This window comes from Vicugna pacos, chromosome 8 (assembly GCF_048564905.1).
Source record: "Vicugna pacos chromosome 8, VicPac4, whole genome shotgun sequence".
Classification (NCBI taxonomy): domain Eukaryota; kingdom Metazoa; phylum Chordata; class Mammalia; order Artiodactyla; family Camelidae; genus Vicugna; species Vicugna pacos.
Genome location: NC_132994.1, coordinates 32,405,509 through 32,424,324, shown reverse-complemented (window position 1 = coordinate 32,424,324; position 18,816 = coordinate 32,405,509). Strand labels below are relative to the sequence as shown.

The window sequence follows — 18,816 nt, the reverse complement described above, 5'->3', positions numbered from 1 at the left end:
TTTCATACCAGTTTAGAGTTTGCATTTTTATGTAGTTCTTATTTGCCCTCACACTAATCACAACTTTCTTTAATGGTGCAGTGGACAAAGCAGCAGAATGTAAGGGTATGGACATAGTACTTTCCCCATTTATGCGGTTGCATTCTGTTCTTAGCAGTTAAAATAATACACTTTTCTGTTATGCTCCATCCTCAGTGGGAATAATGTTATCTTAATTTCTGCTGAGGGATATTGACAAAGCTTGGAGAGCACTGTATTCCTTAAATATATACTATGCAGTTTTTATAGTGCTGGAAAGATTCATTATTATCTGCAAATTACTTTAACTTTAGAAAATAATGACAAAAATACTGCTTTAAAATTGGGATGATTGGTCGGTTAACTTCAGCGTTCTAAGTAAATTGCCATATATGGTTTAATTTAACCGTGGATCTTTGTTTTGAAGATCTTGTGTGTAGACATGCAGATTATCCCAGTTAACAGTTATGATGTGAACGAATTATGTGTGATAATTTCTTTGTTCGTATACATATCCAGTTACAAAATTAAGATTAATGATAGAATGAATCATTTTGTGGAATTTGTAGAGAAGTATGAAAGTGTTGAGAGTTAGGCTTCATTTCTTCCTCTTTTCTTCCCCAGGAGTCGTGTGATAGATTAGGATAGCAGTTCTCAAATGTTTTGGTCTTAAAATTTCTTCACACTCTTAATAATTAGAGGGCTTTTGTTTTTGTGAGTTATAACTGTCCATATTTACCTTATTATAAATTAGAATAGAAACTTAAATATTCATTTAAAAATACAATAAACTGTTGTGTTAACATTACAAAATTAAATCAGAATTATAAAATGACATAAAAATAATGTCTCAAGAGACAACAGCATGTGTGAAGCACTGAAACAGGTAGTATAGCTGACAGAGCATGGGATCTATCCCCAAAGTGCTTATGGTGAAAAATAACTGTACTTCCCAAAATAAGCAAAAAAATTCAGTGAGAAGAGTAGCATTGTTTTACACTTTTGCATATCTCTTTGCTTTCTAGTTTAATAAGACAGCTAAATTTTCATGTATTTCTGTAGTCAGTCTGTCATGATACGGTTTTTGAAGTGAGTAAAGAAAAGCTAGCCTCACATGGGTAGTTGGACAAGAAAGGATCTCTTAGAGTCTTCAAAAAGATCTTGGGGATGTAAAAACTTGGAGAACTCTTGGATTAGGGAAATAAAGTTCAGTTTCACTGGCTTTAAGTCTTCAATTTTTAATGGTGCTGTTTTTAACTAAGTGAATCTATCTAGTCCTGCTGTCCTATATCTAGACATACCTTGGAGAAATCGCAGGTTGGGTTCCAGACTTCTGCAAAAACGCGAATATTGCAATAAAGTGAATCACACAATTTTTTTTTTATTTCCCAGTGTATAGAAAAATTATATTTACACTGTACTGTAGTCTACTAAGTGTGTAATAGTATTATGCCTAAAAAATGCACATACCTTAATTTAAAAACAGTACTGTTGGAAAAATGACGCTGAGAGATTTGCTCAATGCACGGTTGCCGCAAACCTTCAAACTGCAAAAAATGCAGTATCCACAAAGGTCAGTAAAGTGAAGCACAGTAAAATGAGGTTTGCCTCTAGTAGCCACTAGCCACATGTGGCTGTTGAGCAATTGAACGTAGTTAGTCTGAATTGAATGTGCAATTAGTGTAAAATATACACTAGATGTCAAAGACTTAGTAAGAAAAAAACAAATGTAAAATGTCTCATTAATAATTTTATATTCATTACCTATTGACCTGATGATAATTTGGATACATTAAGTAAAATATTAGCATTAATTTCACTTCTTATTTTAGTGGCTCTAGAAAATTTTGAGTTACACATGTGGCTTGCATTATGTTTCTGTTGGACAGTGCCAATCTAGACAATGTGAGGAATGACTTACACATTTCTTTGTGGGAAGGGGTTTGGGGAAAGATTTGGATTCACTTTGGAAAGCTCTATTAAGAATGAATTGAAATGACTTTATGATGATTGCCTCATGGAATCCACATTTTTATCCTTTTTGTTTGCTTTGAAGTAATAATTGCTACTACTGTTTGGACGTGTCATTTTATTTTATACCATTTACGTTGAGCATGAAGATAATTTAGTTTTTATAGGGTATATCTTTAAGTGGTAGGTTTATACCCAATGACCGGTGTGTGTTTTCATCTTCTTGATTTCAAGATCTTTGAAGGTAGATCCCATGCTGTCAACTTCTGCCTGTTTCAGTGCATCACATATATAGTTGCTGTTCAGTCATTATTTTTATGTCATTTTATATTTTTGTTCTAATTTAAGATTACAAACTGAAATAAGCAATATTTTATCCATGAGCAATTTTTACCTTTTGTCCTTATTTAGATCTGTTAACTTTTCATTTCTTTGAATGTATGTGCACACTTTGTATTGTGTCCATTTTAATTTCAGTAGAATGGGTGGATCTGGCCTTTTTGGCTGCTATTTCATATAATATTGTAACATTTTACTTTTATGTAGTGTTCTTAAGACATCGTAGTTTATTATGACTTGACTGTGTAGTATCCTTTGCAAGTTATCCTCTTTATTTCCTGCTCATGGATTCTTTTTTGAGAACGTGTGATTATTGTTGCAGAAGATACTTGAAATGGTAGCTTGGGGAAATAAAACAATGAATAGAAGACTAAACTGTAGGGAGCAGTTGTTTCCCTTGACGAGAAAGCAAAGACATGTCTGTTTTGAAAGGTGAAGGCTGACTTTTTCTGGAACTGGCCACTATTGTTGGACATAAAATCAAAGATCATATAAATGGCTAATGAATAATCTTAAAATAGAAAACAAAATACAGCCAATGAGAAAGTTTGGTTTCTTTAGGTGAGATTAAAGTCTCTGAAAGCGATGGCAGACTTAGGATTTTCCAAATCATTCCAGCTCTGAACCAAACTGGGCGCCTCTGCCCATGGGATGGAGCTCCTAAGGGCCTCCATTCACTTGTGTCACCAAGCAGGGTCTCAGTTTCTACCTACCAGCTGCATTCTGGATTTGGGGCTGGCTTAGTTAGTACCAGTGAGCCAGGGCTAATCAGTTGATACTGAGGTGACCAAGAAAGCTGCTCAAACAACCTTGCCCTGCAGGCTGTGTACCTCGAAGAGGACTGAAGCCTTTTTGCAGCTCTGAAACAGCAGCTAAAATTCGACATGGCTAAGTGCCCACGTCTGTTAATCAAACCACATGGGAATTTCAGTGAATAATTGCTTACCTGTGCTTTAGAGGTGGAAAAGGAATGTAAGACAGTAAAAGTAAAAGGTGACTTTTGTGAGTATTACATGTGAAGTTTTTTTTTTTTTCTTTTCCCTGATAGGCAACACTCCTAACTAGCCTGCTGACAATTATGTAATAATCGGTGTGGTGGCCATCAGCTTTGATATTTCTGGGACTTTTCCAACTTTCAAATACTTTCTTCTATGTGTCTTGATTTTTTATTAGAAAAGCAACTTTTGCAAGTTTCCCTCCTGTCGGCCTCCCTTCCTATATCCTCTACCCGGGCTTCAGGGATGAGCTGTCACTGCTCCCATCTAAGGCCAGCCCTGCACCTGGGTTCTCCATCTCATGCCCTCTCACCTACTCAGGAGATTTTCAGCAGTTTTCTCCTCCATCTTCAGTCTTTTCCTTTCTACTGAATCATTCTCATTGGCATACAAACTTGCTGTGATTCCCCCGCTCTTAAAAAGAGAGAAAAAGAACCCTCAGAAATCCTCCCGCCATCTCACTTGCCCCCTCCAGCCACTGCCCTGTTTGTCTCCTGTCCTCTGTAGCAAAACTATTTGAAAAGAGTTCACTCTTCCCAGGATCTCCATTTCCTCACTCCCACTCTCTCTGTCACCCTGTGCCACAGCAACTGCTCCTATCAAGGTCACCAAAGACTTCTGTGTAGTTGGTTCCAGTCTTTTGTTTGATTTTTGTCTGTTTGTTTGGAGGTTTTTGTTTTTTAAAAGCCTACTGGCAGCTTTTGCCCTTATTTGAAAAACTATCTTCCCTGTCAGCAGCATCTGACTTCCTTAAACGACCCTCTCCACTCGGCTTTCTGAACACCTCTTCACTGGGCAAGGCTTCTCAGGCACCTTTGCTGGTTTCTCCTCTTTGAGATCCAAGGATGGGTGGGGGGGAAGGGGAGGCTTTCAGAGTGGTTTAGTGATTCTGGAGCAAAAATTGTGGTACAGGACACTAGAGAGATAAGCAAGGTGCTTATCTTGAAGAGCCTCACATAGTAGAAATGTCCTCAGAAGAATGTCAAGCAGAAGAGACGATAACAGATACTTTTGTGTCATAGAAAAGCCATTTTGTATGTTGACGCTGTGTAACTTTGGATTATTATAGATAGTGTAGCTGGCTTGTTCGAACCAAAAAAATTATGATCAGAGGAATGTTGCTGCTACACTTAGTTGATATTTATGGAAATGTTCTTAAAAATAAAAAGATATGTATAATAAAGCAATTAATCTGATTTAACATATCAGAACAGATGCAGCCAAGTGGTTCTTTTCCATTCAGGAGTCTACACACTTAATCCAAAGATTTGTTCTGGAACTTTTTTGGGGAGGTAGGGACCATTACTCATGGACCAGTGTCAGTGTCAAATACTATATCCATGCCTTATTTATTTATTAACTCAGAGAACTTTTAGCATTTATCTTCTTCACCAGAATTGGCTCCAAATGACTTGTTAAAAAAGTTTATGAATGATTCAGTTATATGCATGTGAGTGTGTGTGTGTGTGTGTGTATTCAATAAAGAAATAAACTGTAAAAAAAGTTCATGAATGAACAAATTAATAAAGAAACCCTCTTCAAAGAACAAAGCAAAACTTAGAAAAGAGAATACTAAAAGTTCAGAAGATAGTTTCAGAATTGAAATTTCAGAAATAGTGATTATAACCTTCCAAATAATTTTCTTTGACTGGAACAACACTTACTGTTTTTATGCTTTCTTGTGTGATGGTAAAAAAAATTGTAAGGTTGATTACTTTATAACTTACATCTCGAGGATAGAATTGTACCTGGCGTATAACTGTAGTAGTTTTTAAATCATCCCATTCTTTTGGAAGAAACAGATAAATTGTGTTTTATAGGTGGTTACGGAGCTACAGCTTTAAATATGAAACGTGATCCTTTACATATTAAAATCAAAGGAGAAGAATTTCCCCTGACGCTGGGTCGGGATGTCTCTGGGGTGGTGATGGAATGTGGACTTGACGTGAGGTACTTCAAACCTGGAGATGAGGTGAGTTATGAAATACCACTATTCCTTTTTAAAATTTGCAGATTTCTTTCTGCTGCTTTTGGAAATATATTGCAGATCATTGCCTTTTTTTTCTTCTTTTCAACAAATACACTGAGCTTTGGCTGGAACCCCCCTTTTCTTGGTTCTGTTGCTCATCCTGTTTTTGGTTCTGTCATAGTAGCTTGCTGTGCTGGAACCTTCTAAATCTGGTGCTTAAGAACTGCAAGACTTTGAGATATATATGATTGAGACTTTTTTTTTTTTTAAAGGCTTTAAATGACAATTTCTACCCTACGGAGTTAGATGGTTTTAAAGTAGCTAAAGGTTGATACAATCATCTATCCCTTGTCACTTTGAACTGTTATCCCAAGAATTAAAGTCAGCACATAATAAAAGCTAGCGAGTTCTAGTTGTTTGTCATAAAATAACTCATCTAATGTCTGTGGAGTAGGTACAGTAGACCCAGTTCATGGATGAGGAGGTCAGGCTGTGAAGAGGTCCCGTTGCTGGTAAGTGCGGAGCCAGGGTTCTGCCCCAGAGACTGCTCTTCCTGGCACTCTAGGCAGTGAACACAGCAGAATTTACTGGTATCTGCTTCCAATGTGGTTTGACTTGATACATCCAAAGTCATACTGAATAATACATTTATGTCCTGGTGGATTGCTGGCTTGTGCTTTTTTCTCAGGGTGGGGTATGTATTGGAGAACACCTTCATGCTTATCTTTGGCTAAAAAAGATCTGTTTCTAATGAAGTTGTGTGTGTTTCAGGTCTGGGCTGCAGTTCCTCCCTGGAAACAAGGCACCCTCTCAGAGTTTGTCATAGTCAGTGGGAATGAGGTAATTCACCAGTTCTGTGCTGAAATGCCATTAGAAAGTAGAAACAGGCTGACTAGTGTCTCTGAAATAACTGGTGGTTTTTGAGATCAGGTTCCAGTTTTATGGGTAGTTTTGAAAGAGCTGAGATAGAGAATGGGAGTTTTTGAAAGATTAAAAAAGTGTTGGCTGTCGTTTAAATAACACTGCTGCCGAAGTGGTTATCTTTGCCTTGTGCAGCAGGAATTTGGAGTGAGATCTAGAAATCCTGCTGTGTTTCTTGGTTTTATTCAGTGTAAATAGTTGAAACCAAATGTACCAAATGGAGCGTACCAGTTCATCATCACCAGGAGCATGGAAGGATCAAGCTGTTTCAAATAACTTTCAAAACAGCAGTCTAATCAAATACAGTCAGGGCGCTTGACAATTTGAATAGAAAGAAAGGGGTTAACACAGGAAATTGGCTACAGAAGGGAGGGCAGGAAGGGAAAAGGGGGCATTACTGAGATTTGAAAAAGTCGGAAAAGATTGCCTTCCGGTAAATGGGAGTAAGGGAAACAGCTGGTCACAAAAACAAGTTAGAATGTGTTTCTGAGGGCTCAGGGTTTATTTGGGTTTATTTCTGGCTATAATTAGGACTAGCAGGATTATTGAATGTGGTCTTTTTATGAAGAATTAAGCAGCTGTATCTCATAATGTAACCTGAAAAGCCTTGCTGAACCTCTGTAAGGTAGGTTGAGTCACTTGGAGAATATTCCTTAGGGATAATCTTGGGGTAGCATTTGCAGTAACCACTGAACCTAGGGGAATATTATAGACTTATCCCTGAAAATAATTGGATTTCTATGAAGGTAAACGTACATAATTGTGTTTAGAAGTTTGCAAGTATTGCTTCTTTTTGACTGTTGTCTTCAAATCTAGGTCTCTCACAAGCCCAAGTCCCTCACTCATACTCAAGCTGCCTCTTTGCCGTACGTGGCCCTCACAGCCTGGTCTGCCATAAACAAGGTTGGTGGCCTGAATGACAAGAACTGTGCAGGAAAACGGTAAGTCTCAGTGGTGGCATCTGTCACTCCCTTCTTTCCCTTGGTCAGGTCTCTTCTCTGCAATAGATTTGTCAAAAGCATTAAAATGAGGATCATTTACGTGAACAGAGTTGTGCTAACATTTAAAACAACTTCCAAAGAACTCTTGTATCTGTCTGCCCTCTTTAAACCTCATTCTATTGATTCTTAGCTCAATCTATTGAGAATTTTAAAATTGAAATATGTAGGTGGATGTTAGGAGTCTGAACCTTCTAAAATGATGCAAAACTTTTGTATGTCCGTCTCTGGGAAGTAGATCCATAGCTTTCATCAGATTCCTAAAAAGGTGTTAAGAACACCCATTACAGTTTCTAAAGAACCATGCTAAGGTGCAGGTGTTGCTTCCTGTGTCATCTAGTTGCTCTCACACTTGCAGGCTTCTATGAGAAACAGACACAAAGGGGTGGAATATTGTTGAGTTCTCTTAGGCTCGCTGTTCTCCTAGCCTCCTTTAGTCAGTTCTGGTGCTTCGAGGACTTGTATGTGCTTGTTTTGAGTTTGTAAAAGCAGCGCAACAACAGTGCCTTAGATGTACTTAAGTTCGTACTCAGATTCTGCTGCTTTCTAGCTGGGTGGCCCACTCAGTCACTTCTCTTTTGTGAGTTTTATTTTAGGCGTTAAATGAGAACACCTGGAAAACTAATGGCACAGGTTGTGGCGCACAGGAGGCACTCAGTACTTGGTGGCTACGTCATTAGCAACGTGACTGCTACATTCTTTGTGTTTTAGAATGTTGGTGTCGTAGAGAAAACATGATTTTATTGTTTGGTGAGAAAACTGGGTCCTAAGAACCGTTTAGTGATTGTGATGAAGGAGAGAGCTGGAGGTCAAATTTTGGTTTTTGATTACTAAGGATCATGCAGGAAAAAATAACTGAAGCCTGTCATTCTGTATTCCTGTTGTTACGAAATGTTGCACTTTACATTTAATGTGTTGAGTTGCAGGACATGGAATTTAGTGAAAACTTAAGAGCTGTATTTCTGAAAGAAGTGGGGAGGCTATTCATCTAATGAGGTGCTACCCTTCATCGTAGAATTCAAGGCAAATATTTATTCTAAAGGTCAACCGTATTTATTTTGTAAGCTTTTGGGGCTTAATCATTCTTGAAGTTGCCATTTTGGTCTAATACTTTGTTTAAATTAAATTAGTTTGACCATGTAGATTTTTCTGGCAGTTTGTCTTAGTTAATAATCTTGCAAGAATCTTGCTCAGGATTTTCAGACATTTATTATTACTGTAGGCTTTGCAGTGGCATTGATGCTTTTTTTTTTTCCTTAGAAACATTAGCCTTTCTGTGCCTGCGTGACCATGTGTGCACTCTGGTGAGAGAGCTCTTGTTCCTTTTGCCTGTTTGGGCTCTTCAGGCATACTTTTTTTTTTTTTTAGTATTCTGTGAAAAACGAGTTAGAAACAGGTCTAGCTGTCTCTTCCCTTCTTAGTTCATTGTTGGCTTTGTGGGTAATTCTTTGGTACTATGTTGTCTTCTGTTTAAGGAGTAATGGCTTGAAACTAGGAAAGTAGAGACCTGGATCCCTCTTTCTACTCAGTTACTAACTAATCGGATGACCACGTGCACGTTTTTTATGTCTCTGCTGTTTCTTTCTCCACAGGTGCTGAGTGTAGGTAAGGCAGTGTGGGTTGTTAGGAGAGCCATGAGAAGTGGAAAGTTTTATACCTTACAAAGGTGATTTATGTGTTATACTGAGTTGGGTCTGTTCGTTGATCTAGCCACATGTTAACCACACTGGAGTGAAATCCACTTGAAAGAGCCTCACTGGTGTGTGCCGTGGCCTCGTGCCGCTCCCTGCCTGCGCGGCGCCCCTGAGGGGTGCCTGTGTTCAGCGTGCCAGTGAGAGCTCGGCCCCTGGTGCTCTAGAAATTTCACTTCACTGAATAACTACACGTGGTGTCATAATGGCCTCCCTCTCCAACGTCTCATTTGTGAGAGTCACATGAGAGATGTGAGTGCCTTACAGTACTGGAAAAAAACTTCTACACAAAGAAATTACTATTACAGTGGGATTTTTTACTAACTTAAATTCAGAGGTTCCAGTTTCCAAAGTGGCTTTTTTCAGTTTGACTATCCTTTTTGATTGGTGGGGCATATTTTGGCTTCTCTAAGCAATTATTATTCTTTCACTGTTAGCTGTTGGCATTAAGGCAGTCTTTAGCCTGCACAAAGCAAGTCAGTGTTTGTCATCAAGGACTAACAGTCTGTTTTTCTAACCAATTAATTTTAAAAAACCCAAAACGAACAGTGACAAAAACATCCATCAGCACCTTGGAAGATTTTACAGGATCTCTTTGTAACAAATACCTTTTTGAAATTAAGACAAAGCTTTCTAAGGCTTCGGTGGTGGTTACTTCTTCCTTCTTTGTAGTGTAATTATATTTCTGCAGCAACTGAGCATCTGTGAACCTAGGGGGTAATTTAGTACTGACGTCGTATGTCGTTTTGCCCACACTTCGGTATCGCTAGAAAAGTCAAGTGAAACAGTTTCCCTGTTATCAACCCCTCTGTAGTTTCTTCATGATTTATTCAGTAAGAACACATAGATGACATAAGGCTCTCAAGATGAATAGAAGTTTAAAAAAAAGTGGTTGCACCATATATTTTTTGATAACAGTTCTATATGATGGTTATATATATTGATAGTGTCATGCTCTGCCTGAAATACGTCTCTTGCTGGGAAGTTGTGCTTCACTGTGTTTGACAGAAGTATTAGAAAGTGTTAGAAATTGAACCATTCCTCCTCTGCAAAATAAATTTCACTTTTGAATTGTGTGCTTGAAACTCAGTGCAGTGAATTTAGGAATGCTTTTCACTGTTTCTTTTTTGAGATTAGGCTTTGTGACAGTGACATTTTGTCCTGTCAGTGTAAATTAGGTGTCTGATTAATTCTGTTGATAGAATTGGGCTCAAGCATAAAACACTCGGTCTCCCCACCATTAACTTACTTCAGTAATTACAACAGCTTCCTTCTTTCAGCTGCCTTCACCTGCCTGAACCTCAACCCACCTCCCACCTGTGTCTCCCCTCCCACTACCCCTGGGGACTTCTGGTTTTCATTGGCACTTGACTAGGTTGTAACGTGAGAGGGGAAAGGGGAAGGTGAAAGAAACCCCTGCGGTTTACTTGCTGGAAGAAACCCTGCGTTTGGGAAGAAGAGAGGGAGGGTGGAAACTCTGGCCTGGCCAGTGTGATGCAAGTGAATTGTCCCCTCCACTCCACTCCCTCCTGTTTTCCTGGGATCTCCGGGAGGGCTCAGTTAAAGGAATTAGTAGAAAACTTCTTCCCGTTAGGTTTTACAGCTTAGTTTTCTAGGTGACCGGGTGACGGTCTTGTGAAGCTGGGGGTCACCCACTCTTCAGTGCACCAGCCTTGTCGGGCAGCTGCAGCTCTACTCCCCGGGGTCACAGCTGACTAAGTTGCCAACCCAACGAGACTTTTCAGTTCTTACAGTTTGACCTCTGAAGTATTTGGCACCGTTGACCACTTCCTTCATACTCACTTTTTCCATGGTTTCAGGGACACTAGCCTCCTTTACTTTTCCTCTTGCCTTTTTGATCAGTTCTTACCATTTTTAAAGGCTCCCCTACTTCCGCCAGCCCTTGAACTATCACTGTTACTGGTCTCCCACCATCTTTCCTCTGTTTCCCAGGGTCATCTCATCTGCTCCCAGCTGCTTTTTATATTTTGGTAGCTTACAGATAGTATGTTTCTAACCCCAGCCTCTCTACTCAGATCCAGTTAGATGTCCTCTTTGGATCTGAAACTCAACTTGTACAAAACAAGACTTACTGGCTTCCACCCTGACTACTTCTATATTCCTGATGCCAGTTAATTGTGAATTTCTTGAAGCTGAAATCTGATATTGTACCCAAACTGCTCTCTTCCCTTCCACTGTGCAGCTCATTATTGTCCAAGTCATGTAAAGTGTATGATTGTTGTCAAATTTGGAAAAATGCCTTCCAAGTTTCTTTAATATATGAGCTGTAAGATTCCAGGGCATTTCACGTTTTCTTGTGCAGTAAGCTTAAAATACTTTTTGCATTTTAATTGATAACCTTCGTTAACTAGCTTGTTGTTGATATCTTCCCTCTATAATGATGTCAAAGGACAAAGATCCTACAATTTAGTAACCAGTTTGATGTCCTTTGTTCAATGGAAAGCAGTCCATGGACTAGGGGAGTACAGGGCCTCACCATCAGTGGAGCTCCCTTCCCTGGGGATGTTTGGCAAGGGCATGTTTTACGGGGCATTAGAAGAGGCGGGGTGGGAACAGGCATGGTTGGCTAGGAGGCAGGGATTCCCTATCAGGCAGGCAGGTCTTACTTTCTAGGGTTGGGTGAGCTGGCTACAGCTAAGTTGGAGGATTATGATTGGCATTAGGTTTCCTTGAGAGTGAGGCATTTCCTGTAAATGCAGGCTGATTTAGGTTAGATTTATGATGTGGGCTGGGCCATTAGGGTGGCCTCCATTTTTATGGGTCCTGATGTTACAAATTTATCAGTGATGTGTTACAAGTTTTTACATGTTTTTTAATTGGAAGAATTTTCTATATACTAGGTTCTGGTTCTGTACATTTCAAACCTTGTTAAACCATGTTTCTCCTTCATTTCTCTTATTACCCAACACTAGGTACCCTGATACTCAGTCCTACTGTAATAAAATTTTATGATACCTTGTTGTGTTGACTTAGTGGGAAGGAGATATTCCTGGAAGGCATTCTTAAACCAGGACAGCCTGTAATAACTTTGCTTAGAAATTACTATGAACCAGATCAGTATTTCCCACTAAAACCAAAGCAAATGTATTTCCAAATCAAATCCAGTGTCACCTGGTAAGAGAGGAAGTGTAATGGAGGGGAAAGTAGGATTGGAAAGAGATAGCAGTTTTAACTGATTGTGGTCAGTAGGGGAGAAAAAATAATTTTCCCTCTACCCTTCTGAGTTCTCTGCTGAGACCTCTGTAATAAAAGGTCAACAAGAGAAAAGCAAACAAGTTTATTAACACGTATGTGGACCTCATGTATACATGGGAGATACCTGGGGAAAAGTGTGTAACTCAAAGAATTAGCTTAAAATTCAGGCTCAAATGCCATCTTTAGCTGAAGACAAAAGAGAGAAGCATGTGGGGAAGTCCATTTGTGGAAAGTTTACTATGAAAAGCAAGAATAGTTTGTTATCCAAATTTAAGTTGGTACCTTCCTTGATAAGGATCTAAAATTATCTGCAGAGGTTAACCTTTGTCCTTCCTGGTGAAGAAGAGAAGAAGAACCTTTGTAAATTTCTGTTCTGTTTTTAGGCCAATAGGGGAAGGATAGAGAGCTTTCTTACATCCACTTCTTAGTTGCCTTCAGCTGAGAATAATCCCTAAGCCTAAGTGGTATATTTGGGGCTGCTGTATTCTTCTGTCCTTCTCCAGCGTATCTTACTTTTGCAAAAGCATATGTCTGTTACCTGAAAACTGGGTTTGCCTATTGGTGAGTGTCGAGGCAGAAGACAACCAAGCCAAAGATCAGAAGGAAGGACTTATTATTGCAGCAACTAAGGAGAACACAGGGGATCTCTCCCAAAGCAGGGTCTCTGAACAGCAAAATTGGGGACGTTTTAAGGTAAGGGAACATGCATATTGGTGAAGGGGTTAGGGCGGTGGACAGAGTCCAAGTGTTAGTTGATTGAAGGGTCAGGAAAGGTCAGCATCACCATCCCTTAGGTTCCAGTTGATCGGGCTGATCTTTACCACTGAAGCAGAATTGGGAATCTTTGCAACTGATACGTTATCTTTGCTACTGTTACTTCTCTTCCCTGACAACAGTCTGACAGCCGCTTGCATTCTTTCGTTCCCTTAGGATTGTTATTACTGAGACCTGTTCAGGGGCAAGCAGCGTGGCCAGGCTTAGAGCCACAAAATGGCTTAGGCCCAAAATGCCTTCTCCTCTGTCCAGAAAGCCAGACCTGGTTCTCTTTCTCTGGGGAGCCTCTGCCCTACCTGCCTACATGTCCACACAGGTATTTTGCTGGGGCTCCTCTCTAGGCCATATGTAAGTGGAGGGCCTGAAGCTTAAGCTTCATTGGCTCTGGAGGGAAGGAAAAACATCTCTTTCCTGTGCTCTTCTAAGTTCTTGGCTGGGGCCCCTGTAACAAAAGACAGATAAATTAACAAGACAAAAGCATACGAGTTTATTAATTTATAAATTTTATGCAACATGGTGACCTTCATAAGGAAATGAAGACCCAAAGGAGTGGTTAAACCTGAGCATTTTGGTTGAGGTGTAGTTGACATACAGTATTATGTTAGTTTCCAGTGTGCAACATAGTGATCTGACAATCAAATACATGACAAAAGAGTCACCACAAGTCCAGTAAATCTTTCACCATACAGAGTTATAGTATTATATACTGTGTATTATACTGTGTATAATACTGTTCCTTATACTATGTATTACATCCCTGTGATTTATTTATTACTGAAAGTTTGTATCTCTTAATCCCCTACACTTATTTTGCCCAACCTCCACCCTTCTCCCCTCTCGCAACCACTGTTTGCTCTGTGTATCTGTAAGTCTATTTCTGTTTTTAAACCTGAAGGATTTTACGCTACCTTTAATGAAGAGTGGAGAGTCATGAAAAAATGTGGGGCAATGCATGCGCAGAGTGTAGTAAACTGGAAAACCTTAGCAAGGCCTGTTCATTCTGTTCCTTGCTGCATCCTTCCATCTTGGAGATGAGGATGCTCCTTTCCTCCAGGTACAGAGAGGACACCTTTCACATGAGGCTCTCGTGTCCAGCTTCATGGGAGAAGGTCAGAGAGTCCTTCCTGCATATGCCGTTTCTCAAAATTGCTTCAGCTTTAAGTATTCCATCTGCCAAGGTGTCATATTTTGGGGTAGCATGTGCGAACTCTGTCAGTCCATGGGAAATCCTTCTCTGAGCATGCAACTTCTCTCATCCTCTCTAGTGTTGCCATGATAAAGGATCCTTCCCTCTGTCTGCCTTCCTTCCCTCTGTTTTGCACCAGATTGAAAGATCCAGTGTCTTGGGATGGTTCGTGCAGCCTGTCCCATTCGGGGAGATGTGTTCCCAGCACCCTGGGTTGAAATTCTGAATACATTTCCCACAGAACCATTGTTATACTGTGTATAAGGTTCTTGGTCCATTATGGGTTAACTAAACCTTTTTAAACGGCTACCCTGGGCACCTTGCCAAGATATATAAATAGCTTTATTTTCATGGGAAAATGTGTTTAAAGTTCCAAACAACTAAGTCACACTGAACTCTTCTGTAAATTGGGGAATGTCTGCATGAATTACAGAGGCTCAGGAGAAGGGGACACACAAGTCCAGGCTGTCTTGGTCGTGTTTGGTTGATTAGTTTTATAGCTCTATTCCACTTATTCAGATTAAGTTGCTCACTTACTTAAGGGAATAATTTAGCATATGATGATATACTTTGTTATCATTCACCCATTTCCCCCCCAGATTTAGAAGTAATGTGTGAGTGAAACTAAAAAGGAAGATTATACTTTCCAGCATCGCCCTTATTTTTTAAAGACCTTTTGTTTCTACTGATGGAAGATTTAGCCATATTTAAATCAGCTTTGTTTCTGAGCCATTAGTGCTTCATAAAGGGTAGTCTACTCTTGTGATGTGGCTTTTTCCCCCCACTGCAAGAATGTGGTCTGGGGAGAATCGTGAAGGTCATATACTTCTATTTTAGAAAGGTGGAAAAATTAAATACAAGCTTAAATTAGATTGAAAATGCCAGTTCTTTGGGAGTTCAAAATTTGTAGATACTGAGAGGCATATGTAGAATAGATAAACAAGATTATACGGTATAGCACAGGGAAATATATACAAGATCTTGTGGTAGCTCACAGTGAAAAAAAATGTGACAGTGAATATATATATGTTCATGTATAACTGAAAAATTGTGCTCTACACTGGAATTTGACACAACATTGTAAAATGACTAACTCAATAAAAAATGTTAAAAAAAAAAAAAAGAAAAAGAAAATGCCAGTTCTTATTCATTAACTCGTAGAATACACCTCTGTGATCATCATTTCATAGATGATGAATCTGACTTCTAAAGATTCAGTTAATGAGCGAGCTGAGACTAGAACCGAGGTCTTTAGATACCCAGCCCCGGATTCAGAGATTTCTGCGGCTTAGCCAGAATATGGAAATGTGAAAGATGATTCCCTACCTCTGGATCTCCTGCTGTTTTGTAGTATGTTTCATATTTTTTTTATTTGTAAGGTGGTTAGGGTGTTGATACCTTGCCTCATAAGATTGAAATACTGCAAAATGTGATTGTAGAGGGCTTAGGTGCCCAAAATGCTAAATATAAAGTGATGCGATCATCGAATAGAAGTCATGCCTTAGTGCGTTAAAGTGTGTTTAGGGAGAATTCAGAGACTGGGCAGAAATGCAGAGAAAATTAGATTTTAGGATTTAAAACATGTAAGCGGTGTGATAATTACTCATACTTCCCCCATATTTTTATATCTGCCACAGTGCAATTCCCAGTGACTTCAAAAGAAGCTATGCATACGGACTTAGGAAGTAAGAGAGCAAATGTGATTAAAAATCTTGGCAATTTTGAATTATAGCGCTTTTTGCAAATAGAGATCTCCTGGGCGCTTGCTCTGTGTAAATGGATAAGCAGTAGAGCACATCTCTCTTCACTGTAACAAATAGACTTCTACTTCAGTGAGGTTTGAATGTATCTTGTGACCCTTCTGGCAGGCTGGGTTGAAAGTATTCTCACTGTAAAGCACGTAAATGAAGGGCCGCTGGGAGTAAGCAGCAGCGGTATTTTCCCTTTGTCTTGGAAGTGCATTGAAGAGTACAGCAAGAATAGTTCAGCCACAGACGACCAGCAGACTTACTGCTAGCTTGAAAATTTGCCTGCTGTCCCTCTTTGGGGACTTTGTTTAATGAAAAATACAGGCCCTGGTTGAACCTGCACAAAACACGGAGTTTGCAGGACCAGAGAGTGGTACTCCCTAGGGCTTCCTTATACGCGGACCTACCAGATGTAGCCCTTTATTGGGCTTGCTCCTTGCCTGTTTTGCACTTGCTGGCGCCATCTAGTGGCCACATCAGGAACTGAAGCTGCTAATGCACTGCTGAGAAAGATGTTTTTGCTTTTTTATGGGAGGAATGAGGCTACTCTGGATCAAGAGTTATGGGGAAGCGATGAACTGACGATAGTGAGGTTGGAGATGTGTCTGGCAGTTGGATCCTTAAGCAGCCACTGTATTTGTTGTCCTCTTAAGCCAAGATTCTCAGGGAGAGAATAGAAATTAATTTCAAGCTTTACTAGAAAAAACTTTAATGCAGTCTTTCAGATAGCCAGTTGATTCCTTCATTTGGGGTAGTAGCAGTTGTCATTAATTATAGGATACAATGCTGATTCCGATTTTTAAAGTCAAGAAACATTGACGAGACATCTGCTGCACCCAGGGTAGTTAGAATGGCTGGTGCTGGCTGTAACGTGAGGTCTCTGTCCTCATACTGCAGAATAGCTTGGGAAGCAAGCTTATGAGTCAACATTAATAATTTGTGCCAAATGCCAATTGCATGGCATGGATATCAGGTTGAGGACCATCTCTAGGATATTGTGCAGGCAAACTGGGACTTGAGCCTTCAAGGGAAGGGAGTGTGAAGGCATTTGAGAGCCAGAGGAATGGGCCAGTATGCTTGGGACTTGGGGGTTAGAGTGAGAGGACCGGGGGGGCTAACGTGGAGAGTTCTGGAAATAGGAGTTCCGAGGTGAGATAAAGATTAGATTGTGAAGAACTTAAATGAGAGCTTGACTACTCACACTTCTATAAGAATGTGCCAGAGTGAGAGGGTAAAATAGTCCATGGATGAATTAATTTTTGGATATATCTGTGAGGCAGTTTTAATGCCCCCTACCCCCAATTTAGGAAGCATTAAAGCTATCAAATGTGAATTGAGGATTTTGGAGGAGTTGATCTTTAAAGTTTCTTTTATTCTTCACAGTTTGTAATTCTGTGAAATTAAAAGTAACTCTTCTAGAAGGAGCATCATTTTCAAAGAGACTTGTCTTAATTACATTTGATGGTATTCGTTTCAAAGGAAATAGCTAGCTCAGAAATTTTCCTAGTAACTTTTAAGATCTAAAGGGACAACAGCTTTCTGTTATTGGGGTAAGAGAGAAAAGAATAAAATGAAACTAGCATTAAGACTGGAGACAGAATGCATGTTCTGAGATCGCGTGGACCTGCCTGAGATCAGTGGCAAAATTCTCTGCACTCTTTAGCAGCCAAGTCCAAGCGGGAGCCACAACCTGCACTTACACAATTTGCAGTGGCAGATGAATAGAAGTGCACACAGAATTCTGGTGAAGAATTCCTCAACAATATCTCCTTAGCTGCCATAGTGTCAGATATCAAACAATCACTTTTTATAATGTTCCTCAGCCTAGACTGGTAACCTAACACCAAAGCCCAGCTCAGTACAGTTTTCTGAGGCCCTGAATTTGTGCGGTCTGAGGAAGGCAGTTCACTGGAGCTCGAGCTGAATTCAGGAGTAACTTGTAAGAGTATGTAAAGCAGTGATTCTTGACTATTGATTGTCTTCGGAATCACACCTTCTTTGGGAAATTGTTGGCAAGTCTGGGTGCCTCTCCTCCACCCAGTGCACACGTGCATGGTCACACTGAATTTTGCATATTATGTCGGTCAGTTCAGATTTTCAGGAGGGTTCACACCCTCACAACTCCTCCCCCACCCCAACTCATCCACAAACTCCGGGCTGCACACCCTTTCTCTAGAGTGGCAGGAAGGCTGCTGTAAGCAAACGTGGTAAAAACCTGGAGCTCAAGGATGGTTGTGCTGATAGGACACTCATCTGCTTTAACAAGAAGCCAGATTGGGGATAAGATTGATTTCCATTTATGAAAGCTGACTAGCGTGATGGGACATGTCTGAACAAAAGACTTTTATTCTCCTTTGGCAGGAATGCGGTCAGGAATGTGATTTTTCTTAGAGAGCAACTGAATATACTCTAACACACTAAGAAGATCCCAGAGCTCCCTCTTTCAGAGAAAGCTATGGTAATTTAAGCCTAGGAAAATTGCAAGGCAGATGTTACCAGGAACCGTCTGAGCTACTTTAAAAAATATGAATCATTGGTATTTTTGGTATTTTGTATTCTTGGTAAAGAGCTCATAGTATATCTGACTTTAAGCATGTTTAGCTTCTTGGTGAACCTCAAATAAAAAGCTGTGTGTAATAGAATCTTGGGAGGCTGAATGACTTTGTTTGCTTTGGGGATTATCTTTGAGCCAGTTCCATGTTGAAAACATCTTGTTTATGTATCCAGTTATGTTGGCTTAATATTTTCATTAGTTGTAGTTTCTTTTGCATTGCAGTGTCTTAATCTTGGGTGCTTCAGGTGGAGTTGGTACTTTCGCTATTCAGGTAAGACAATTTCTTTATCTTGTGAATAGGAAAATTATTATTTTCATGAATTTATAAATTTATATGTTATTTTTCCTTAGAAGCTGAGAGGAATTATGTTCACTGTAATTTCAGCTTGCTCTTCTAAGAAGGAAATTTTCTAATGTAGAAGGAAGCACTAACCTT

At 39.7% G+C, this 18,816-nt stretch overlaps 1 protein-coding gene across 1 annotated transcript in view; it reads left to right on the top strand.

The window, feature by feature from the left end:
- RTN4IP1 (reticulon 4 interacting protein 1) overlaps window positions 1-18,816 on the top strand; it is a 49,700-nt gene that overhangs the window by 1,025 nt on the left and 29,859 nt on the right. Inside the window, exons 2-5 of the mRNA XM_006205623.4 lie at window positions 5,144-5,295; window positions 6,064-6,132; window positions 7,030-7,154; window positions 18,603-18,651. Of these exons, the coding sequence (XP_006205685.1) occupies window positions 5,144-5,295; window positions 6,064-6,132; window positions 7,030-7,154; window positions 18,603-18,651 (395 nt within the window). The remainder of the gene's footprint in view (window positions 1-5,143; window positions 5,296-6,063; window positions 6,133-7,029; window positions 7,155-18,602; window positions 18,652-18,816) is intronic.